The sequence below is a fragment of the Eleutherodactylus coqui genome, chromosome 2 (genome assembly GCF_035609145.1).
Source record: "Eleutherodactylus coqui strain aEleCoq1 chromosome 2, aEleCoq1.hap1, whole genome shotgun sequence".
Classification (NCBI taxonomy): domain Eukaryota; kingdom Metazoa; phylum Chordata; class Amphibia; order Anura; family Eleutherodactylidae; genus Eleutherodactylus; species Eleutherodactylus coqui.
In genome coordinates, this window is record NC_089838.1 from 1,992,134 (window position 1) to 2,017,570 (window position 25,437).

The window sequence follows — 25,437 nt, forward strand, 5'->3', positions numbered from 1 at the left end:
TAGTTATGAACGGATGACTTACCGGTAGTCCTTTTCCCCGGGGTCATCACGCCACCCCAAAGTTATGAACGGATGACTTACCGGTAGTCCTTTCCCCGGGGGTCATCACGCCGGCCCATAGTTATGAACGGATGACTTACCGGTAGTCCTTTTCCCAGGGGTCATCACGCCGGCCCATAGTTATGAACGGATGACTTACCGGCGGTAGTCCTTTTCCCAGGGGTCATCACGCCACCCCATAGTTATGAACGGATGACTTACCGGTAGTCCTTTTCCCAGGGGTCATCACGCCGGCCCATAGTTATGAACGGATGACTTACCGGCGGTAGTCCTTTTCCCAGGGGTCATCACGCCACCCCATAGTTATGAACGGATGACTTACCGGTAGTCCTTTTCCCCGGGGTCATCACGCCGGCCCATAGTTATGAACGGATGACTTACCGGTAGTCCTTTTCCCCGGGGTCATCACGCCACCCCAAAGTTATGAACGGATGACTTACCGGTAGTCCTTTTCCCGGGGGTCATCACGCCGGCCCATAGTTATGAACGGATGACTTACCGGTAGTCCTTTTCCCAGGGGTCATCACGCCGGCCCATAGTTATGAACGGATGACTTACCGGCGGTAGTCCTTTTCCCAGGGGTCATCACGCCACCCCATAGTTATGAACGGATGACTTACCGGTAGTCCTTTTCCCGGGGGTCATCACGCCGGCCCATAGTTATGAACGGATGACTTACCGGTAGTCCTTTTCCCCGGGGTCATCACGCCACCCCAAAGTTATGAACGGATGACTTACCGGTAGTCCTTTCCCCGGGGGTCATCACGCCGCCCCATAGTTATGAACGGATGACTTACCGGTAGTCCTTTTCCCAGAGGTCATCACGCCGGCCCATAGTTATGAACGGATGACTTACCGGTAGTCCTTTCCCCGGGGTCATCACGCCACCCCATAGTTATGAACGGATGACTTACCGGTAGTCCTTTTCCCAGAGGTCATCACGCCGGCCCATAGTTATGAACGGATGACTTACCGGTAGTCCTTTTCCCGGGGGTCATCACGCCACCCCATAGTTCCCTCTCATAGAATATTTATGTTCTTTTACCAGTGTAAAATATGACTGAATAAAAGAAGCATTTCGGTTCAGTAAACCTTGCCCACCGTGATAATCGGAAAGTCACTGAGGTGGGGGGGCTTCAAGGGCTCTTCCTGTCCCTACTGAGGTCAGAGGGCAACTGCCATATGTAATGGGAATGTCGTGATGACTCCAGAAAAAAGACTACCGGTCCTTAATCCATACATTTCTTAACAGCATTTAGATGAGGGCCGTTGCTCCGGTGACACATCAGCCTGCAGCGGAGCTGCAGCTCCCAAAAATAATAAGTGTCGCAGTCACGGCGGGCGCACAGGACTTTACATTTGGTTTATTTATACACGGACACCTTGGTATATACACATCCAGCCCAGTCAGAGTTCATTGCCATTGTGACGCGCTCGGAGGCATTATTGCACACGCAATAAATAAAATAAATAGTGCTAGCGTCACGTGTGCGCCGTCAGATGTGTATCCGTACTGAACACCGTACAGTCCGCGCTCAGTAACTCTTCCTCTTCAGACTCCTCCTCTTCCTCCTCGTCTTGGTCGGTAAGCGTGGCCGCGCTGGGACCTTTGCAGATCTTGAGGTGTCGGGTGAGGTGGTACTTGGTGAGGAAAGCCTTCGAGCACTTCTCACACACATAGTCTCTCTTGCCCAAGTGAGAGTTGAGGTGTTTCTTGAGATGGTTGGTCCGGGAGAAGTGCTTGTCACATTTTGGACACTTGATTTGTCGTTCTCTATTGGGAGGGGAGAGAGCACAAGGGTCAGCAACTGAAGGAAGGGGGGGTGGGGGTGGGGGCGCAAGAGCACAAGGGTCAGCAACGGAAGGGGGGGGGGGGGGGAAGCGCGAGAGCACAAGGGTCAGCAACGGAAGGGGGGGGGTGGAGGGCACGAGAGCACAAGGGTCAGCAACGGAAGGGGGGGGGGGGGGGAAGAGGCACGAAAGCACAAGGGTCAGCAACTGAAGGGGGGGGGGCGCAAGAGCACAAGGGTCAGCAACTGAAGGAAGGGTGGGGGGGGGGGGCGCGAGAGCACAAGGGTCAGCAACTGAAGGGGGGGGGCGCGAGAGCACAAGGGTCAGCAACTGAAGGGGGAGGGGGCGCGAGAGCACAAGGGTCAGCAACTGAAGGGGGAGGGGGCGCGAGAGCACAAGGGTCAGCAACTGAAGGGGGAGGGGGCGCGAGAGCACAAGGGTCAGCAACTGAAGGGGGAGGGGGCGCGAGAGCACAAGGGTCAGCAACTGAGGGGGGGGCGCGAGAGCACAAGGGTCAGCAACTGAAGGGGGGGGCGCGAGAGCACAAGGGTCAGCAACTGAAGGGGGGGGCGCGAGAGCACAATGGTCAGCAACTGAAGGGGGGGGGGCGCGAGAGCACAAGGGTCAGCAACTGAAGGGGGGGCGCGAGAGCACAAGGGTCAGCAACTGAAGGGGGGGCGCGAGAGCGCACAAGGGTCAGCAACTGAAGGGGGGCGCGAGAGCGCACAAGGGTCAGCAACTGAAGGGGGGGCGCGAGAGAGCACAAGGGTCAGCAACTGAAGGGGGGGTGCGAGAGAGCACAAGGGTCAGCAACTGAAGGGGGGGTGCGAGAGAGCACAAGGGTCAGCAACTGAAGGGGGGGGGCGCGAGAGCGCACAAGGGTCAGCAACTGAAGGGGGGGCGAGAGAGAGCACAAGGGTCAGCAACGGAAGGGGGGGGGCGCAAGAGCACAAGGGTCAGCAACTGAAGGGGGGAGGGCGCGAGAGCACAAGGTTCAGCAACTGAAGGGGGGGGGCGCAAGAGCACAAGGGTCAGCAACTGAAGGGGGGGGCGCAAGAGCACAAGGGTCAGCAACTGAAGGGGGGGGGCGCGAGAGCACAAGGGTCAGCAACTGAAGGGGGGGCGCGAGAGCACAAGGGGCAGCAACTGAAGGGGGGGCGCGAGAGCACAAGGGGCAGCAACTGAAGGGGGGGCGCGAGAGCACAAGGGGCAGCAACTGAAGGGGGGGCGCGAGAGCACAAGGGGCAGCAACTGAAGGGGTGGGGGGGGGGGGGGGAAGAGGCACGAAAGCACAAGGGTCAGCAACTGAAGGGGGGGGCGCAAGAGCACAAGGGTCAGCAACTGAAGGAAGGGGCGGGGAGGCGCGAGAGCACAAGGGTCAGCAACGGAAGGGGGGGGTGGAGGGCACGAGAGCACAAGGGTCAGCAACGGAAGGGGGGGGAGGGGGGGAAGAGGCACGAAAGCACAAGGGTCAGCAACTGAAGGGAGGGGCGCAAGAGCACAAGGGTCAGCAACTGAAGGGGGGGGCGCGAGAGCACAAGGGTCAGCAACTGAAGGGGGGGGGGCGCGAGAGCACAAGGGTCAGCAACTGAAGGGGGGGGGGCGCGAGAGCACAAGGGTCAGCAACTGAAGGGGGGGGGGCGCGAGAGCACAAGGGTCAGCAACTGAAGGGGGGGGGGCGAGAGCACAAGGGTCAGCAACTGAAGGGGGGGGCGCGAGCGCACAAGGGTCAGCAACTGAAGGGGGGGGCGCGAGCGCACAAGGGTCAGCAACTGAAGGGGGGGGCGCGAGAGCGCACAAGGGTCAGCAACTGAAGGGGGGGGGCGCGAGAGCACAAGGGTCAGCAACTGAAGGGGGGGGGCGCGAGAGCACAAGGGTCAGCAACTGAAGGGGGGGTGCGAGAGCGCACAAGGGTCAGCAACTGAAGGGGGGGCGCGAGAGCGCACAAGGGTCAGCAACTGAAGGGGGGGGGTCGTGAGAACACAAGGGTCAGCAACTGAAGGGGGGGGTCGCGAGAACACAAGGGTCAGCAACTGAAGGGGGGGGGTCGCGAGAACACAAGGGTCAGCAACTGAAGGGGGGGGGGGTCGCGAGAACACAAGGGTCAGCAACTGAAGGGGGGGGCGCGAGAGCACAAGGGTCAGCAACTGAAGGGGGGGGGGCGCGAGAGCGCACAAGGGTCAGCAACTGAAGGGGGGGGCGCGAGAGCGCACAAGGGTCAGCAACTGAAGGGGGGGGGCGCGAGAGCGCACAAGGGTCAGCAACTGAAGGGGGGGGCGCGAGAGCGCACAAGGGTCAGCAACTGAAGGGGGGGCGCGAGAGCGCACAAGGGTCAGCAACTGAAGGGGGGGGCGCGAGAGCGCACAAGGGTCAGCAACTGAAGGGGGGGCGCGAGAGCGCACAAGGGTCAGCAACTGAAGGGGGGGCGCGAGAGCGCACAAGGGTCAGCAACTAAAGGGGGGGCGCGAGAGCGCACAAGGGTCAGCAACTGAAGGGGGGGCGCGAGAGCGCACAAGGGTCAGCAACTGAAGGGGGGGCGCGAGAGCGCACAAGGGTCAGCAACTGAAGGGGGGGGGCGCGAGAGCGCACAAGGGTCAGCAACTGAAGGGGGGGGCGCGAGAGCGCACAAGGGTCAGCAACTGAAGGGGGGGCGCGAGAGCGCACAAGGGTCAGCAACTGAAGGGGGGGGGCGCGAGAGCGCACAAGGGTCAGCAACTAAAGGGGGGGCGCGAGAGCGCACAAGGGTCAGCAACTAAAGGGGGGGCGCGAGAGCGCACAAGGGTCAGCAACTGAAGGGGGGGGCGCGAGAGCGCACAAGGGTCAGCAACTGAAGGGGGGGCGCGAGAGCGCACAAGGGTCAGCAACTGAAGGGGGGGGCGCGAGAGCGCACAAGGGTCAGCAACTGAAGGGGGGGCGCGAGAGCGCACAAGGGTCAGCAACTGAAGGGGGGGGCGCGAGAGCGCACAAGGGTCAGCAACTGAAGGGGGGGCGCGAGAGCGCACAAGGGTCAGCAACTGAAGGGGGGGCGCGAGAGCGCACAAGGGTCAGCAACTGAAGGGGGGGCGCGAGAGCGCACAAGGGTCAGCAACTGAAGGGGGGGCGCGAGAGCGCACAAGGGTCAGCAACTGAAGGGGGGGGCGCGAGAGCGCACAAGGGTCAGCAACTGAAGGGGGGGGCGCGAGAGCGCACAAGGGTCAGCAACTGAAGGGGGGGGCGCGAGAGCACAAGGGTCAGCAACTGAAGGGGGGAGGGCGCGAGAGCACAAGGGTCAGCAACTGAAGGGGGGGGGCGCGAGAGCACAAGGGTCAGCAACTGAAGGGGGGGGCGCGAGAGCACAAGGGTCAGCAACTGAAGGGGGGGCGCGAGAGCACAAGGGGCAGGAACTGAAGGGGGGGCGCGAGAGCACAAGGGGCAGCAACTGAATGGGGGGCGCGAGAGCACAAGGGGCAGCAACTGAAAGGGGGGCGCGAGAGCACAAGGGGCAGCAACTGAAGGGGGGGGGGGGGAAGAGGCACGAAAGCACAAGGGTCAGCAACTGAAGGGGGGGGGGCGCAAGAGCACAAGGGTCAGCAACTGAAGGAAGGGGGGGGGAGGCGCGAGAGCACAAGGGTCAGCAACGGAAGGGGGGGGGGTGGAGGGCACAAGGGTCAGCAACGGAAGGGGGGGGGGGGGAAGAGGCACGAAAGCACAAGGGTCAGCAACTGAAGGGGGGGGCGCAAGAGCACAAGGGTCAGCAACTGAAGGAAGGGGGGGAGGCGCGAGAGCACAAGGGTCAGCAACGGAAGGGTGGGGGGGGAGGCGCGAGAGCACAAGGGTCAACAACTGAAGGGGGGGGGGCGCGAGAGCACAAGGGTCAGCAACTGAAGGGGGGGGCGCGAGAACACAAGGGTCAGCAACTGAAGGGGGGGGGCGCGAGAGCACAAGGGTCAGCAACTGAAGGGGGGGGCGCGAGAGCACAAGGGTCAGCAACTGAAGGGGGGGCGCGAGAGCACAAGGGTCAGCAACTGAAGGGGGGGGGCGCGAGAGCACAAGGGTCAGCAACTGAAGGGGGGGGGCGCGAGAGCACAAGGGTCAGCAACTGAAGGGGGGGGGCGCGAGAGCACAAGGGTCAGCAACTGAAGGGGGGGGGCGCGAGAGCACAAGGGTCAGCAACTGAAGGGGGGGGCGCGAGAGCACAAGGGTCAGCAACTGAAGGGGGGGGCGCGAGAGCACAAGGGTCAGCAACTGAAGGGGGGGCGCGAGAGCGCACAAGGGTCAGCAACTGAAGGGGGGGCGCGAGAGCGCACAAGGGTCAGCAACTGAAGGGGGGGGCGCGAGAGCGCACAAGGGTCAGCAACTGAAGGGGGGGCGCGAGAGCGCACAAGGGTCAGCAACTGAAGGGGGGGCGCGAGAGAGCACAAGGGTCAGCAACGGAAGGGGGGGGGGCGCGAGAGAGCACAAGGGTCAGCAACGGAAGGGGGGGGGCGCGAGAGCACAAGGGTCAGCAACGGAAGGGGGGAGGGCGCGAGAGCACAAGGGTCAGCAACTGAAGGGGGGGCGCGAGAGCACAAGGGGCAGCAACTGAAGAGGGGGGCGCGAGAGCACAAGGGTCAGCAACTGAAGGGGGGGGGGGGGGGAAGAGGCACGAAAGCACAAGGGTCAGCAACTGAAGGGGGGGGCGCAAGAGCACAAGGGTCAGCAACTGAAGGAAGGGGGGGGGGAGGCGCAAGAGCACAAGGGTCAGCAACTGAAGGAAGGGGGGGGGAGGCGCGAGAGCACAAGGGTCAGCAACGGAAGGGGGGGGTGGAGGGCACAAGAGCACAAGGGTCAGCAACGGAAGGGGGGGGGGGGAAGAGGCACGAAAGCACAAGGGTCAGCAACTGAAGGGGGGGGGCGCAAGAGCACAAGGGTCAGCAACTGAAGGAAGGGGGGGGGAGGCGCGAGAGCACAAGGGTCAGCAACGGAAGGGGGGGGGTGGAGGGCACGAGAGCACAAGGGTCAGCAACTGAAGGGTGGGGGGGGGGGGGGAAGAGGCGCGAGAGCACAAGGGTCAGCAACTGAAGGAAGGGGGGGGGGAGGCGCGAGAGCACAAGGGTCAGCAACTGAAGGGGGGGCGCGAGAGCACAAGGGTCAGCAACTGAAGGGGGGGCGCGAGAGCACAAGGGTCAGCAACTGAAGGGGGGGGCGCGAGAGCACAAGGGTCAGCAACTGAAGGGGGGCACGAGAGCACAAGGGTCAGCAACTGAAGGGGGGGCGCGAGAGCACAAGGGTCAGCTACTGAAGGGGGGGCGCGAGAGCACAAGGGTCAGCAACTGAAGGGGGGGGCGCGAGAGCGCACAAGGGTCAGCAACTGAAGGGGGGGCGCGAGAGCGCACAAGGGTCAGCAACTGAAGGGGGGGCGCGAGAGCGCACAAGGGTCAGCAACTGAAGGGGGGGCGCGAGAGCGCACAAGGGTCAGCAACTGAAGGGGGGGCGCGAGAGCGCACAAGGGTCAGCAACTGAAGGGGGGGGCACGAGAGCGCACAAGGGTCAGCAACGGAAGGGGGGAGGGCGCGAGAGCACAAGGGTCAGCAACTGAAGGGGGGAGGGCGCGAGAGCACAAGGGTCAGCAACTGAAGGGGGGAGGGCGCGAGAGCACAAGGGTCAGCAACTGAAGGGGGGAGGGCGCGAGAGCACAAGGGTCAGCAACTGAAGGGGGGAGGGCGCGAGAGCACAAGGGTCAGCAACTGAAGGGGGGGGGGGCGCGAGAGCACAAGGGGCAGGAACTGAAGGGGGGGCGCGAGAGCACAAGGGTCAGCAACTGAAGGGGGGGGCGCGAGAGCACAAGGGTCAGCAACTGAAGGGGGGGGCGCGAGAGCACAAGGGTCAGCAACTGAAGGGGGGGGCGCGAGAGCACAAGGGTCAGCAACTGAAGGGGGGGGCGCGAGAGCACAAGGGTCAGCAACTGAAGGGGGGGGCGCGAGAGCACAAGGGTCAGCAACTGAAGGGGGGGCGCGAGAGCACAAGGGTCAGCAACTGAAGGGGGGGGGGAGGCACGAGAGCACAAGGGTCAGCAACTGAAGGGGGGGGCGCGAGAGCACAAGGGTCAGCAACTGAAGGGGGGCACGAGAGCACAAGGGTCAGCAACTGAAGGGGGGGCGCGAGAGCACAAGGGTCAGCTACTGAAGGGGGGGCGCGAGAGCACAAGGGTCAGCAACTGAAGGGGGGGGCGCGAGAGCGCACAAGGGTCAGCAACTGAAGGGGGGGCGCGAGAGCGCACAAGGGTCAGCAACTGAAGGGGGGGCGCGAGAGCGCACAAGGGTCAGCAACTGAAGGGGGGGGCGCGAGAGCGCACAAGGGTCAGCAACTGAAGGGGGGGGCACGAGAGCGCACAAGGGTCAGCAACTGAAGGGGGGGGCGCGAGAGCACAAGGGTTAGCAACTGAAGGGGGGGCGCGAGAGCACAAGGGTCAGCAACTGAAGGGGGGGGCGCGAGAGCACAAGGGTCAGCAACTGAAGGGGGGGCGCGAGAGCACAAGGGTCAGCAACTGAAGGGGGGGCGCGAGAGCACAAGGGTCAGCAACTGAAGGGGGGGCGCGAGAGCACAAGGGTCAGCAACTGAAGGGGGGGTGCGAGAGCACAAGGGTCAGCAACTGAAGGGGGGGGCGCGAGAGCACAAGGGTCAGCAACTGAAGCGGGGGGCGCGAGAGCACAAGGGTCAGCAACTGAAGGGGGGGGCGCGAGAGCACAAGGGTCAGCAACTGAAGGGGGGGGGGCGCGAGAGCACAAGGGTCAGCAACTGAAGGGGGGGGCGCGAGAGCACAAGGGTCAGCAACTGAAGGGGGGGGCGCGAGAGCACAAGGGTCAGCAACTGAAGGAAGGGGGGGGGAGGCGCGAGAGCACAAGGGTCAGCAACTGAAGGAAGGGGGGGGAGGCGCGAGAGCACAAGGGTCAGCAACTGAAGGAAGGGGGGTGGAGGCGTGAGAGCACAAGGGTCAGCAACTGAAGGGGGGGGAGGCGCGGGAGCACAAGGGTCAGCAACTGAAGGAAGGGGGGGGAGGCGCGGGAGCACAAGGGTCAGCAACTGAAGGAAGGGGGTGGGGGGGGGAGGCGCGAGAGCACAAGGGTCAGCTACTGAAGCGGGGGAGGGCGCGAGAGCACAAGGGTCAGCTACTGAAGCGGGGGAGGGCGCGAGAGCACAAGGGTCAGCTACTGAAGCGGGGGAGGGCGCGAGAGCACAAGGGTCAGCTACTGAAGCGGGGGAGGGCGCGAGAGCACAAGGGTCAGCTACTGAAGCGGGGGAGGGCGCGAGAGCACAAGGGTCAGCTACTGAAGCGGGGGAGGGCGCGAGAGCACAAGGGTCAGCTACTGAAGCGGGGGAGGGCGCGAGAGCACAAGGGTCAGCTACTGAAGCGGGGGAGGGCGCGAGAGCACAAGGGTCAGCTACTGAAGCGGGGGAGGGCGCGAGAGCACAAGGGTCAGCTACTGAAGTGGGTGCTCAGAGCAAAGGAAGGTCATTGTTGAGTAACCTGCTTCCTATCTCACTCCCAACTACAGAATGCGCTCAGCCACTTCCTGGAACACTGTGGTGCTGGGATTCCCCTTCCAACCAGGGCTGCATGTGATAAGGACAGGAGGGGAATCCCAGCAGGACATGGCATGCCTGGACGCTGATCAGCACATAAAGGGCTCATGCCCACGGCCGTGACGGTATAAGAGATGATGAAAGGGATCTCTGTATAGATATATCAGGGGTCAGTACAGAGAGATCTCCTACCATCTATTATACGCAGGACTGTAACAAGGGGGCGCTCTAATAACTATGTATAATATATCAGGGTCAGTACAGAGATCTCTCCCATCATCTATTATACCCCGGACTGTAACAAGGGGGCGCTCTAATAACTATGTATACATATATCAGGGGTCAGTACAGAGATCTCTCCCATCATCTATTTATACCCAGGACTGTAACAAGGGGGCGCTCTAATAACTATGTATAGATATATCAGGGGTCAGTACAGAGATCTCTCCCATCATCTATTATACCCACGACTGTAACAGGGGGGCGCTCTAATAACTATGTATAGATATATCAGGGGACAGTACAGAGATCTCTCCCATCATCTATTATACCCACGACTGTAACAAGGGGGTGCTCTAATAACTATGTATAGATATATCAGGGGTCAGTACAGAGATCTCTCCCATCATCTATTATACCCAGGACTGTAACAAGGGGGCGCTCTAATAACTATGTATAGATATATCAGGGGTCAGTACAGAGATCTCTCCTATCATCTATTATACCCAGGACTGTAACAAGGGGGCGCTCTAATAACTATATAATATATCAGGGCACAGTACAGAGATCTCTCCCATCATCTATTATACCCAGGATTGTAACAAGGGGGCGCTCTAATAATTATGTATAATATATCAGGGCACAGTACAGAGATCTCTCCCATCATCTATTATACCCAGGATTGTAACAAGGGGGCGCTCTAATAATTATGTATAGATATATCAGGGGTCAGTACAGAGATCTCTCCCATCATCTATTATACCCAGGACTGTAACAAGGAGGCGCTCTAATAATTATGTATAGATATATCAGGGGTCAGTACAGAGATCTCTCCCATCATCTATTATACCCAGGACAGTAACAAGGGGGCGCTCTAATAACTATGTATAGATATATCAGGGGTCAGTACAGAGATCTCCATCATCTCACTAATAGAGTATGAGGGGCCTGGAAGCCTCTGCTGAGTGTTACAATATCACTGATGACTTCAGAATTATTCTGATTGCCAGACTGAAGCCTGGAAGGAAATTTTTCCCTTAAAGGGGTTGTCCCACGCCGAAACGGGTTTTTTTTTTTTTCAACCCCCCCGTTCGGCGCGAGACAACCCCGATGCAGGGACTTAAAAAAAAAAAAAAAACCGCACAGCGCTTACCTGAATCCCCGCGCTCCGGTGACTTCTTACTTACCGGTTGAAGATGGCCGCCGGGATCTTCTCCCTCGGTGGACCGCAGGGCTTCTGTGCGGTCCATTGCCGATTCCAGCCTCCTGATTGGCTGGAATCGGCACGTGACGGGGGCGGAGCTACACGGAGCCCCATTGAGATAAGAAGAAGACCCGGACTGCGCAAGCGCGTCTAATTTGGCCATTAGACGCCGAAAATTAGTCGGCTCCATGGAAACGAGGACGCTAGCAACGGAACAGGTAAGTGAATAACTTCTTATAACTTCTGTATGGCTCATAATTAATGCACAATGTACATTACAAAGTGCATTAATGTGGCCATACAGAAGTGTATAGACCCACTTGCTGCCGCGGGACAACCCCTTTAATGCAGGAAAATTGGTTTCCATCTCATTTGGGTTTTTATTTTGCCTCCTTGCAGATCAACACTGGGGGTAATCGGCCGATCCCTTTACTGCAGGTCCCATCTGGCCGGACCGCCGTGCCCCTGACTGAAGGGTCCGGTCCGACTCCAACATATGATAGTGGCGTAAACTAGGACAAATTTAACCGGTTGCCTGGATAGGCTCCGCCCACGGTTCACAAAGTCACTATTTCGGCACATGTGCCAAAACTGGGACTTTTCTACACAAGAACCTTGGCTTATAAAGTAAAGTCTATGCGGCTCTGCCCTGAGTACGCTGCGCCAGGGAGGAGGCCCCACTCTATCAGGTAACGAGGATGAAGCGCGCCTTACTGTATACCGGATGCGTAGCTTATAAAAGCTTAATGGGGAATCGGTCATCAAATGTGAACCCCATAAACTGATGGGGCTCAAACATGGAGACTGGGACCCCAGGGTCCTGCACACGCACACGCCCCCCGTGCCCCATGGGCTTGGCAGTGTGTACTCTGCCATCGAGATGTATAGGAGAGCGCACACAAAGCCCACTGCAGAGTCCCGCTGGGTGCGGCGGGGGCACCGGAATAAGAGACCCAGGATGCCACACAGCGCTCCCTCGCCCCATAACAGGTCAAAAGATGTGATCAGTGGAGGTTTGGGGGCAGACACCCCCAGATTGCTGAAATGAGGGGAGTCCAGCTGCGCCCCTTCAGCTTTCACAGTCATCGGCTCCTGACCGCTGATGCATAGATGTCTATAGACATCCGTCAGTCTGTAGCTGCCGCCAGCCAGCGGGGCGCAGCACCTTCATTTCAGCACCCAGACTCATCCGCCCCTTCTTTCTCCGGTACGCTGCTAAGGGACCCCCATAAGATCGGCAGCCTTTAGTAAGTTGCCCCGGGTCTCGAGGACTACAGCTTTAAATTAACACATTACACCGCTTTACATTCCCTGGATGCCACCTAGTGGCGACTCACCGCGTGTGCGTGAGGATGTGCTGCTTCAGGTCCTGCCTCCTCATGAACATTTTCTCGCAGAAGTCACATTTTAGGTTCTTCTCCCCTGTGTGGGTCACCATGTGCGAGGCCAGGTGAGCCTTCTGGGTAAAGGACTTACCGCAGAGCACGCAGCGATGATTCTTCTGGCCTGAGGGGGAAAAGAAGCATTTGTAACCTTCTACTAGACCTCCTTCCTATTCCTTGTCATTTTCAGGATTTCTGCTTGCTGTCACTGAATAGGAAGCTTCTTCAGCGTGCGGCGCAGTGGGTGGGGCTTACCTGTGTGGATCCAGAGATGAGTGCGCAGGTTGCTGGGATCACTGAATGCCTTGCTGCAGAACTCGCACTTGTGTGGCTTCATGCCCATGTGGCCCATGTAGTGCACGTTCAGCTTGGAGGAGGATGAGAAGGAGCGCGGGCACACCGTGCACTTCCACTTGCGCTCTTTGCTGGGTGTAACCGGTTGGTCGGTGTCCTCGCTGCTCAGGGACACGCTGGGGAGGTGGCTGTTAATGTGGCTGCTCAGGTGGGACTTGAACTCCGCATAGGACACGCACTCCTTCCCACAGTGACACAGCAGCACCTCCGGCTGCTCCGGTAAGCCTGACACAAGGAATGGTTAGAGGTAAGTCGTTGCCCCCATCATGAAGACTCATTGGGAGTCCAAACCATCTGCAATAAGCTCGCACCAGTGGAGGAAGCGGCGGCCACTACTGGCTAAATGTGGCATTACACACTGGCTAAACATGCAGTTCAGAGAGGCCAGGTTAGCAGCTCCCCATTTGGGCAGGACAATCAATGAGCAATGAGCAACCGACTATGTGGTCCGTATTCCTTAGATGGGGGTCTCTGGGAATTACCATCTTGCGCCCCTCTATTCTTTCTTAGTTGTGGAATTTAATAAAGCACATGGAAGGGTTCTTGTCGCCAGATCCCACACACTGGAGCGCAGTCAGATTGTGCCGGTACATCGCACGTTAAGCCCTGTAGGTCTACCACAGATTTAGCCCTTGTGAATGGGCAGAAGTCGCCTGTGGAATGTCATACATGGATCCGCTTTAAGGGAACCAGTCATCACCTTTAAGGGCTGTAAGCCAGGGTATGGGGCTCAAAGGGTGGAGGACCGGGGAGTTGCGTTTCATATTCGCTGGGTTTCCTGTTCCAGTAAGGTCGGTGCCCGCCAGCAGCTTTACTCGTGCGCGTACCTCCTATAGACATAATGGGAGAAGCACACACAGAAAGGGTTAAGCTGATGGCAAGCGCCAAGTTCTTGTGGGCATGGGTGCTGGAATGGGGCATCCAGCAAGCATGAAACATGGCTCCCCGTTCGCTCACCTTTAAACGCCCGGATCAAAAAGGTCATACGTTACTCCTTAAAGAAACCCAAAGACAGGAAGTGACGGTGTAGTGCGGTTCTTGCTACGTTGCATCCTTGTGGAGATCCAACTAGTGCAGAGAGTCTTGGGGAAAGTAGTATGCAAATTAGCTCTGCTCTAGAAGGAAGAGCCTCACTGTAGCGCCACCTAGTGGTAGCTGCTATGTAACAGTGAGAGCCTTGAAACTAAATAGGACTATTCATGTGTCAAGGCACTTTAACCCCTTCATGACTCGGCCTATTTTGGGCTTAAGGACGCAACAATTTTTGGCGGATTTTCTTCTCCATTTATCAAAAGCCATAACTTTTTTACTTTTCCGTCGACGCGGCTGTATGAGGGCTTGTTTTTTGCGTGGCGAGCTGTAGTTTTTAAAATCGGTGCCAATTTTGGGTACACAGACCATATTGTAAAACTTTTTTTTTTTTTTTATGATAGCAGGGAGAGAAAACGCATCAATTCTGCCATAGTTTTTTTTTTTTTTTAGTGTTAATCATGCAGCATAAATGAGACATTCCATTTTTTCTGCGGACCGGTACAGTTACAACGATACCAAAATTCTTACTTTTTTTAGGTTTTCCCACTTTTCTGCAATAAAAACCCCTTTTTTTTTTTAAATCTTTTTTCTATTCTAAATCGCTGCATTCAACGTCCTATAACTTTTTTATTTTTTGATGTACGGAGCTCTATGAGGGCTTATTTTTTGCTAGACGAGCTGTAGTTTTTACTGGTACCATTTTGGGGTACATACGGCTTTTTTGATCACTTTTATCGCGTTTTTAGTGAGGCAAAATGCTAAATATTAGCATTTTTGCCTCAGTTTTTTAGCGTTTTTTTTCGGTGCACAGTCAAAAGCATGTGCAACTTATTGTACGCGTCGTTACGGACGCGACAATACCAAATATGTGGGGTTTTATTTATTTTTTTTACGCTAATCTGAGAAAAAGCATTAAATGGTTTTTTACATTACACTGTACTGATGATCGCTGTCATAAGGCATGGCAGAGCTGCTGCTCTGCCATGCCTTATCGCTTATACAGCGATCATAGGCATAGGCAATACAGGGCGCCAGTGTCTGGCGTCCTGTTGCCATGGTGACAGGCCGGGCTCTCGCGCTGACATCGCGAGTTCCGGCCGGAGACACAGAGGGAGCGCGCTCCCTCTGTGAACTCTTTCCCTGCCGCGATCTACTTAGATCACGGCAGGGAAGGGGTTAACAGCGGGGGGGGGGGGGGGGGCGCATCTCCGATGCCCCCACGCTGTTGCAGCGGGACGCCAGCTGTGACTGACAGCTGGCTCCCGCTGCGAGATAGCGCAGGATCATATATGATCCTGCGCTATCTCCAGGACGTAAGTTTACGTCCTGTTGCGGGAAGTACCAGGCTGCCAGGACGTAAACTTACACCCTGCAGCGGGAACGGGTTAATGGGTTAGAGGAGCGATTCCCAACCGGGTGCTGTGGTTCTCAGGTTGGGCATAAATCAGCCCTCTTCTATCCTAACCAATGACGGGAGACCACAACGGGTGGAAGTTCAGCACAGACCTTCTGCATGCCGGGCTGTCCACCAATTATGTGCTGGCCCGGCGCGCCGGGCTGTCCTCCAATGACGTGCTGGCCCGACGCGCTGCCCCGTCCGCCAATGAGTTGTGAGGACCCCGTTGTTTTTTGGAGAGGGGCAGTGAGGCAGCACATTATTGTGAGGATTGCACATGGCTGTTAGGGGCGGTGACACGGGCACATGGCTTCATTTTGGACGTTGGTAGAGATGCCCCGAGGCTGGAGGTTGGGAAACACTGGGTTAGATACTGAACAATAGGGTAGCTGATAGGAGTCAGAACTGGTGAGGGAAGATATCCAGAACAGCCGTGTGCTGCTGGGCGTCCTCACCTCACCCCAAGGACACTCACCTCCAGTGCCCCAACGGGTGCGCAATCTGACCACAAACTCTTCTGCCACTGGCTGCAGTTTAGTTGTGCAGGACCTGCCAGACAGTCTGGCCTCAGAGATCCTGGTTATCCTAGGGAGACGTGCAGGGTAGCTGCCTTCCACCAGGGGGCACTAGAAAGTATTCCTTCTTCCTGGAAGAGGTAGTTCGCATACCGCTTTCCCAGGGAGCATTGCATGACCTGTAAGCCTAACTAGGCCAACTTGGTGCCCCTCAATTACTGGGGTCACCCCCATCAGCCCCACCCTGAGGAGCCCTTACCCATCTGCTGAGCGTAGTCCCGGCTGTAATAGAACAGCAGCTCCTCCTGTGCTGGGATGTCCCTGGTGGTGTAGAAGTAGATCTTCCCGTCATGAGGATACGCAACCAGATTCTGCTCATCCGGATTCCTGAAGACAAAGGAGGTTATAAAACAGCGATGGAGAAGGCGGCGCCAAGTGAGGGGCGGCACCACGTACCTCGCCTTCCGCACGAACATCATCCAGTTACATTCATTCTCGTCGGTCGTGATGATGCAGAATTCCATCACGTTGTTGCTGTAAATCTGCAAGAATTAGAGGACAGGATTGGAGACGCACAAGGCTAGTAAAGAGCAGCTGCAGCAGCTCCCACAACCCAGAGGGCTGGTCATCCAGCTCTCCAAAGTCCCTGAGTGACACACCAATCTGTACCATGTTCCTTCCGCTTCATTACTGAGAAAGTGTCAGTCTTCACTGCAGTTCCAGAGTTCTGTTCACGATTTAGGAACATTAGAAGGACCAGACCCTTGTATTCTATGGACCAAGAGGTATGTGTAGAGTTACCTTCCAAACGTGATTGGCAGATTTATCCGTCCAGCCGGCGACTTCCAGAGATTGACTCTCCTGTCCTATTAAAGGTCCAAAGCAGGTCCGAACAGAAATACTCTCCTGCGTCCACACTCCTGAAAGAAGAGACAGTCCTGCAAGGAGGTCCAAAACTGCTCCAACCCTGATATATTGTACATCCACCACTAGAGGGAGCTCACTTCATACTGCTCTGTAAGTAAGTGCAGTGTATGCATAGTATATATGGAGCTCCCCCTAGTGGTGGCTGCAAGGAGACAGAGTTTTATCATTTCACTTGCTGGGGATTTGGTACTCTGTACCAGTTTTTGACTGAATCTTTAGACCTCTACAAGGTAAAATTCTTGTCATCTTCCCAAATTAGAGTTCCTTACCCACTTCTGCTCCAGTCACCGACTGTCTCAGCACCAGCTGCTTGGGAAGGGACAGCCGTGCCCGGCTCTCGATGGGGCTGTCTGGTATGAAGGTGACCGGGCCGTGCTCGGGGCAGTCAGATGAATACGCCCGGTTACACAGAGTGCACCCTGCAAACGAGGACAGAGAAGTGTAAGGCATGGAGTACAAGCCAAACTTAGGAGAAACTAACAGTTGCAGAACTCTATAAGATCTCTGCTTGCAGTCATTGAATGGGACCCTTCATTGTACATGGCTATCGCAAGAGATCCGATCCCAGTACTAACAAGTCTCGCACCCGAGATCAGTGCTACAAGATCGGGAAAGATTTTCCTCTTTAGGATCTAAACTACGAAGGTTTCCATTCAACGAACGCAAAAAGACGGCGACACAAAGGGGGAAACGCTTCATGGTGGAGGGAAGAGACTTTAGCTTCTTATAAGGCTTTTCTCAGTAAAGACATTTTTATAGACCATGTGATGTTTGTCCGCTGGCTGGGAGTCCGACTACGGGGACCCCACACCATGTGAAGGCAGCAGCAGCGCTCCTGGCTGACCGCCGCTCCTGGCTGACCGCCGCTCCTGGCTGACCGCCGCTCCTGGCTGACCGCCGCTGCAGTCACTTCTAGGGGGCAGACGATTGCATTGTAGCGCAGCGGTCACACCGGTGCACGGCCGCTCCACCCACATGGGACATTTGGGCTCGCTGGGGTCCGGCGGACTTGGAGGTGTCATGTCTTTAGTGGGAAAACCCCTCAAATTTGATTAAAATGGTTTATCCAAGACTCGAATGATAAATATCAGATCAGCGCCTCGGTCAGGAGAACGGGACTACACCAGGTAGAGCCAATATACACAATGTACGAAGCTGGGCCTGGGAAGCACTTACACTGCTGCAGCATCCCTGAGTGCCGCACCCACTTCAAACAACTAACTGGTGAGGGTCCTGAGCGGCAGACCCCATCCTAAAAGGGCCGGTCAATATCAGAGTCTCAGAAAACCCCTCAGAGGCTCTGTTCATATCTTGCATCCATCAGGCCATTTCCCGGAGTATACGCCAACAGCAGCCTCTGGCATGTGCCACTATACGCAGGCAACAGCTTTATCAGCCATGGCCGTCTTTGGCTAGTGATCTCTTCAAAGCAGCGGTTCCCAAACTGAACTCTGTGAGCGACAGTCAGGGGCTCCGACCGAGGGTCTGTGGTGGCAAACCTATGGCACACGTGCTGAAAGCTGCGCCTCAGCTCCCCACCGGTAATCATGCAGCGACACCGATCCTGGTGCACACGGGATCCTCCTCCCCTAAGTCCTCTCCTGTCACACACTGACGTCAGTGTGCTCCGGGTGATCAGCGCCAAGCAGAGGAGGAGCAGCGCTGACTGTAAGGAGGAGGTAAGTATATGGGTTAGTGGGCCACTACAGGGAGTCACTTACTACACGGGGTGGATTTGCTGCAGAATTCACAGCAGCTGTAGCAGCAAAATGGAAGAGATTCTGAAAATCTCCACACTCTGTGGAAAAAATCTGCACAAAACCCGTGTGGACGCCGACATGAGGGGCGGGGATTAGTTCTACGGCATGTTCATTTTTAATATAATGTATATCAAGAGCCCCTCCAGCCCTCCTTGGGTTTTTTTTTTTGTTTTTGCTTTTTTTTTTTAAAAAACAGCCCCGTCCTTTGGTAAAGACCACTGGGTGAGGCAGCGCAGCATGTTGTAGCATCTCATTCTGGATTTACGGGTATGTTCACACACAGCGGACATGCTGCAGATTATCTGCAGCAGAAAACCCTTCGGCAAAACCGGCAGCATCCCGCTCCGTATGAACATACCCCAAATCACGGCCCGGCGGGGAGTCTGATGACAAGGACGGACCTCCCATCCTGCATGACAAAAGGGACGACCTTTGATCGGGTCATCCGACCGCCTGGTGACCCTACGGAGCGCTGGAGGACGGCAGCGCCGCGCACCTAGAAGGGCATAAATGAGTACAAGTGAAGACATTGGACTCACAGATGGTGAACAGGGTGGCCATGTTCTCCTTGTTAGAGTTGGAGTCTAGCTGGAGGGACGACGGCACGAAGGTCAGATTCCCGGCATCCACGTGCCCACCGGACAGGGAGACATCGGGCGTAATGGAGGTCACCGTGACGGGCTCCAAGGTGATGCCACTTCCGTGTAAAGACACCGCGGTCAGGGAGGAGAGCTGGTGTGAGGTAGAGAGCGCCACGCTGACAGGATTGCTGCTCAAGGCCACGGTGTGGATGGCGTCCGTGAGGGAGTTCTCCGACATGCTGGACCTGGTGCCCATATGATGCTCCGTCTCCATGACCACAGGAAGCTCCAGCGATCCACCGTGCAACGGCAGAACCCCGGCATGACCCACAGCGTCGGGAGGCAAGTTGGCATCCACAGTGAGGGGTTCGTGGGGCCGTGCCACGCTGGTAATCTGTCCGTGCTCCCCCGTCACACCCTCTATGGTCAGTTCCTCGGTTGTAATAGGACTGTTCACCCGGGAAACGTTGTCCATGCTCATTCCGGCATCCAGCGCCACCTCATGGCCATCACTGGGATGTAAGCTCTGCCCGCCATGTCCGCCCACTGAGCGAGAGTCCAGGGATACTATTCCAGTCTCCAGCCCTACGGAGCCCCCAGACTGGTACGGGTCCAAAGACGGATTATTGGTGGATACGGGAAGACCGCCGCCAGAGTCAACGTTCAAGGAACTGGGGTGAATGTACTGAGGAGGGGGGCGATCCGCCAGGTACGATAAGATGCCTGCGGAAGAGGAGAGGTTAGCAGGCAGACATTGTTGGGGAACGACAAGGAGCGCTGCGCCAAAACATACTGCATGCAGAAGACGCACTGAAGCCATTAATGACCCTGAAGGGACTGCCCACTTCAGAGATGCCATTGGCAACCCACGGGCATTACAGTGGGCACTTCCGTTACGGCCATCGTGAGCCCTGAAGTGATTTAGCGGTGTTTTACGGGTCTTTGCAGGCGTTGTACTGAACAAGGAAAATGACTGCAGTCCTCCAAGAACAGCGCCGCACCAATTTGCAGTTTCTATGTGGTATTGCGGTTTAGTTACATTGGATAGGAATGAACTGCAATACCACATGCAACCTGCAGTCAGGTATGGCGCTAACCCCTTTAAATGGTGACGTACATAAAAAAAACGATTCCTCCAAGCTCTAGCCACGATCACTGGGCAGACCAGTGCCGAAGCAGGTAAAGAGGCGGAGCTTGAGTTATGTGAACACGCCCACTGTACAAGGCAGGAAGTTAAAGTTTGGGAAGCTATTCCCCAGGTGACATACGTACCTGGGAGGATGTGCCGGAAGTAGCTGCTCTCCAGGTGCGGGTAGGGGGGAGGCGGAAGGGTGTAATTCCGTTCTGGTAGACCGCACATGACGCCCCGCTCGCTGATTCCCATTGGAAGCATGACTGACAGCGCAGAGGGGAGCGAGCTGAGGGATGGCCCGAGGTTCGGGATAGCCACCGGTAGCCCTACAGAAAAGGAGTAAGAACAGGATGTGCTACATCTCCCACAATACAAGACAGCAGAACACGGAGCTCCGTAGAACCCCAGTGCAGATCTGGGTGGGACTGGAGTAGATAACTGGCTGGTGTATGTGGGGGACACGGGACTACAGACCTGGCGTGGCAAGAGCGTTGTGTGGCGGGGAAGCCGTCAGCCCAAGATGACCTCCGGAGACTGGCAGGGAGTTGGCAACCGAGGAAGAGCCCAGCTGGTCCATGCCCACGGCACTCAGATTCAGCTCATTCATTCTGTGCAGAGAGAAGGCAGAAAACCGCGATTACACATCCAGGAACCCTACAGGAAGCTGCGGTGAGCGGCGCATCTGAGGCCGGGTGGTCACCGCACGGCCCACATATCTGCTCTCCCCTCTCACATCATGGCACCTCCCCTCTGCAAAACATCAGGCAATCCATCCCCCTCCGGCCCAGTAGCCCCCGATGGAAGGTTATACACATCAGCCGGTGGCCATCGCTCACAACTACATCAGCACGTTCAGCCAGCGTCGGCCTCGGTGTCGTCGGTACCTGCGTCAGCTGATGGTCATTCTCAGATAAGTCTGGACCCGGGGCAGGCAGGGGGGCGCTGCAGATCACGCACACGCTCCATCCTATGTGGCAGCTGAAGTCTGCTCATGGCCTGGTGTCTGCAAGAAAGAAGGAGACTCGTCAGATCCAATGTACATCAGAATCACCTACACAAACCGTATACATACAGCAACAGTACAGGCATCAGTGAGCGCAGCTCCGGAGGAGAATACAGGATAAGTAATGTATGTACACAGTGACTCCACCAGCAGAATAGTGAGTGCAGCTCTGGAGTATAATACAGGATGTAACTCAGGGTCAGTACAGGATAAGTAATGTATGTACACAGTGACTCCACCAGCAGAATAGTGAGTGCAGCTCTGGAGTATAATACAGGATGTAACTCGGGATCAGTACAGGATAAGTATTGTCTGTACAGAGTGACTCCACCAGCAGAATAGTGAGTGCAGCTCTGGAGTATAATACTGGATGTAACTCAGGAGCAGTACAGGATAAGTAATGTATGTACACAGTGACTCCACCAGCAGAATAGTGAGTGCAGCTCTGGAGTATAATACAGGATGTAACTCAGGAGCAGTACAGGATAAGTAATGTATGTACACAGTGACTCCACCAGCAGAATAGTGAGTGCAGCTCTGCAGTATAATACAGGATGTAACTCAGGATCAGTACAGGATAAGTAATGTATGTACACAGTGACTCCACCAGCAGAATAGTGAGTGCAGCTCTGCAGTATAATACAGGATGTAACTCAGGATCAGTACAGGATAAGTAAAGTATGTACACATTGACTCCACCAGCAGAATAGTGAGTGCAGCTCTGGAGTATAATACAGGATGTAACTCAGGATCAGTACAGGATAAGTAATGTATGTACACAGTGACTCCACCAGCAGAATAGTGAGTGCAGCTCCTGAGTATAATACAGGATGTAACTCAGGAGCAGTACAGGATAAGTAATGTATGTATACAGTGACTCCACCAGCAAAATAGTGAGTACAGCTCTGGAGTATAATACAGGATGTAACTCAGGGTCAGTACAGGATAAGTAATATATGTACACAGTGACTCCACCAGCAGAATAGTGAGTGCAGCTCTGGGGTATAATACAGGATGTAACTCAGGAGCAGTACAGGATAAGTAATGTATGTACACAGCGACTCCACCAGCAGAATAGTGAGTGCAGCTCTGGAGTATAATACAGGATGTAACTCAGGAGCAGTACAGGATAAGTAATGTATGTACACAGTGACTCCACCAGCAGAATAGTGAGTACAGCTCTGGAGTATAATACAGGATGTAACTCAGGAGCAGTACAGGATAAGTAATGTATGTATACAGTGACTCCACCAGCAGAATAGTGAGTACAGCTCTGGGGTATAATACAGGATGTAACTCAGGGTCAGTACAGGATAAGTAATGTATGTACACAGTGACTCCACCAGCAGAATAGTGAGTGCAGCTCCTGAGTATAATACAGGATGTAACTCAGGAGCAGTACAGGATAAGTAATGTATGTATACAGTGACTCCACCAGCAGAATAGTGAGTACAGCTCTGGAGTATAATACAGGATGTAACTCAGGGTCAGTACAGGATAAGTAATATATGTACACAGTGACTCCACCAGCAGAATAGTGAGTACAGCTCTGGAGTATAATACAGGATGTAACTCAGGAGCAGTACAGGATAAGTAATGTATGTACACAGTGACTCCACCAGCAGAATAGTGAGTGCAGCTCTGGAGTATAATACAGGATGGAACTCAGGATCAGTACAGGATAAGTAATGTATGTACACAGTGACTCCACCAGCAGAATAGTGAGTGCAGCTCTGGAGTATAATACAGGATGTAACTCAGGAGCAGTACAGGATAAGTAATGTATGTACACAGTGACTCCACCAGCAGAATAGTGAGTACAGCTCTGGAGTATAATACAGGATGTAACTCAGGAGCAGTACAGGATAAGTAATGTATGTACACAGTGACTCCACCAGCAGAATAGTGAGTGCAGCTCTGCAGTATAATACAGGATGTAACTCAGGATCAGTACAGGATAAGTAATGTATGTACACAGTGACTCCACCAGCAGAATAGTGAGTGCAGCTCTGGAGTATAATACAGGATGTAACTCAGGAGCAGTACAGGATAAGTAATGTATGTACACAGTGACTCCACCAGCAGAATAGTGAGCGCAGCTCTGGGGTATAATACAGGATGTAACTCAGGGTCAGTACAGGATAAGTAATGTATGTACACAGTGACTCCTCCAGCAGAATAGTGAGTGCAGCTCTGGAGTATAATACAGGATGTAACTCAGGGTCAGTACAGGATAAGTAATCTATGTACACAGTGACTCCACCAGCAGAATAGTGAGTGCAGCTCTGGAGTATAATACAGGATGTAACTCAGGAGCTGTACAGGATAAGTAATGTATGTACACAGTGACTCCACCAGCAGAATAGTGAGTACAGCTCTGGAGTATAATACAGGATGTAACTCAGGAGCTGTACAGGATAAGTAATGTATGTACACAGTGACTACACCAGCAGAATAGTGAGTGCAGCTCTGGAGTATAATACAAGATGTAACTCAGGAGCAGTACAGGATCAGTAATGTATGTACACAGTGACTCCACCAGCAGAATAGTGAGTGCAGCTCTGGAGTATAATACAGGATAAGTAATGTATGTACACAGTGACTCCACCAGCAGAATAGTGAGTGCAGCTCTGGAGTATAATACAGGATGTAACTCAGGATCAGTACAGGATAAGTAATGTATGTACACAGTGACTCCACCAGCAGAATAGTGAGTGCAGCTCTGGAGTATAAGGCTGGGTTCCCATGGGACATATTCTCAGTGGAAACTGCAAGATTCTCGCCAAGAATACGCAGCTGTAACCCCCGTGGCCGCATGCTCTTCCATTTAGAGGCGCAATGAAAAACATACATAAATAATAGACCTGCTGCATCCTGGGAATCGGAGCCGCAGCGTTGGCTTTGCCGGACGGATCGCTGCCCCATGTGGACAACATTTTTGACAAGTCTCGCCCACATGGCCGGATTAACAAGCGGGATTAACGCCTGATTCGCCGCAGGCGGATACGGGACAGGAGCCCCGGAATAAGACCGATTATACAGAAACTATAAGTAACCCCCGGATGTCAGTTATTACACTTATCATCATCATCCTGACAGCGCGGTGTGGGAGGGGCTACCTGCCAGTAAGTTTGTGCCCCCCTGAGTCCCCATCACTGTAGTTGGCACAGTAATGCCCACAAGCCGTCCTTTATGTCCCTAACGGATACAGACGGGTTATTTGGGGGTGGATAAGGGCTCCGGCCATCTGAGGGCACACGGCACTGACAGATCACAAAGGGCAGCAGTCTATGGCAGGCAATGCATGCTGGGACTTGTAGTCCCACCACAGCGGCTTGGATAACACCTCAGCCATTAATAACCCGGGAGATCCCTGCACGCCTGCGGGGGGCGCGTCTAGGGCCGCCGGTACTCACACCCGTCCCTCCCGGCGCCGCTCGCTGCCATTCTTCCTTCTCTCCGTACAACTCTGTTCGGCTCCACTCCCAATATGGCGCCGACGGAAGTGACGTCAGGCCGAGGGACCGACCACTCACAGAGTGCCGGGAGGTCACGCCACAGCCGGGTGGGCGGGGCCAAGGTGTAGCTCGCTGCTCTGGCATCTGTGGTGTTGTCATGGAGACGGAGGCTGCAGCGGGGATGGCGGAGCCCCGGCTATAGAATGTGGGCGATAATTACACCGTGTCACGGCAGGGGACGATATCACATGTTCTGTGCTGTGTCACGTAGTATGTCGGGCTGACCCCCCTCCATCCAGTTCAGCCTGTCACCCCCATGTAGATCCAGAGGAAGGCAAAACCCAATGAGGCAGAAGCCAGTTAACCCCTTAGTGACCGGGGCACATTTGGGAGATCTGCCGGGGGTCACGGTACCATGGAATAACCCCCTAAAGGTTCTGCAGATCCCGCGGAGTCCATCCAGGTGGCGAAAAGAGACGGCGGAACCTGCGAATAGTCAGGAAAAGCGCAAAACTGGGAACATTTTGAAAAACATAATTTTTTCACATTTTCCACTGTAATATCTGCAATACGTGCGAACAGACGGCGCCCATTATATATTATATATAGCTCACTGTATTCCGGCGCACATTATATATTATATATAGCTCACTGTATTCAGGCACACATTATATATTATATATAGCTCACTATATTCAGGCGCACATTATATATTATATATAGCTCACTGTATTCAGGCGCACATTATATATTATATATAGCTCACTGTATTCAGGCGCACATTATATATTATATATAGCTCACTGTATTCAGGCACACATTATATATTATATATAGCTCACTATATTCAGGCGCACATTATATATTATATATAGCTCACTGTATTCAGGCGCCCATTATATATTATATATAGCTCACTGTATTCCGGCGCACATTATATATTATATATAGCTCACTGTATTCAGGCGCCCATTATATATTATATATAGCTCACTGTATTCAGGCGCACATTATATATTATATATAGCTCACTGTATTCAGGCGCACATTATATTTTATATATAGCTCACTGTATTCAGGC

The 25,437-nt window shown here is 55.1% G+C and overlaps 1 protein-coding gene across 1 annotated transcript; it reads right to left on the reverse strand.

Moving 5' to 3' along the window:
- Positions 1–1,404: 1,404 nt before the first annotated feature.
- On the reverse strand, positions 1,405–24,397 carry PRDM4 (PR/SET domain 4). Its single transcript, XM_066590163.1, has 12 exons — positions 24,315–24,397; positions 20,780–20,898; positions 20,370–20,503; positions 20,036–20,221; positions 18,722–19,486; positions 16,692–16,841; positions 16,297–16,415; positions 15,952–16,037; positions 15,755–15,882; positions 12,454–12,777; positions 12,154–12,322; positions 1,405–1,834 (listed from the first exon to the last, which is right to left on the reverse strand). The coding sequence occupies exons 3-12, from the start codon at positions 20,500–20,502 to the stop codon at positions 1,543–1,545; spliced, it is 2,352 nt and encodes a 783-aa protein (XP_066446260.1). The 5' UTR covers position 20,503; positions 20,780–20,898; positions 24,315–24,397; the 3' UTR covers positions 1,405–1,542.
- Between the last annotated feature and the right edge of the window lie 1,040 nt (positions 24,398–25,437).

Excerpts from the sequence above, each read along its gene's own strand:
- PRDM4 (XM_066590163.1), bottom strand. The coding sequence starts at position 20,502 with ATGAATGAGCTGAATCTGAGTGCCGTGGGCATGGACCAGCTGGGCTCT. Across the intron at positions 16,416-16,691 it reads GGTGACTGGAGCAGAAGTGG|GAGTGTGGACGCAGGAGAGT; the intron begins GTAAGGAACTCT and ends CTCTTCTTTCAG. Across the intron at positions 16,038-16,296 it reads CTGCCAATCACGTTTGGAAG|ATTTACAGCAACAACGTGAT; the intron begins GTAACTCTACAC and ends TAATTCTTGCAG.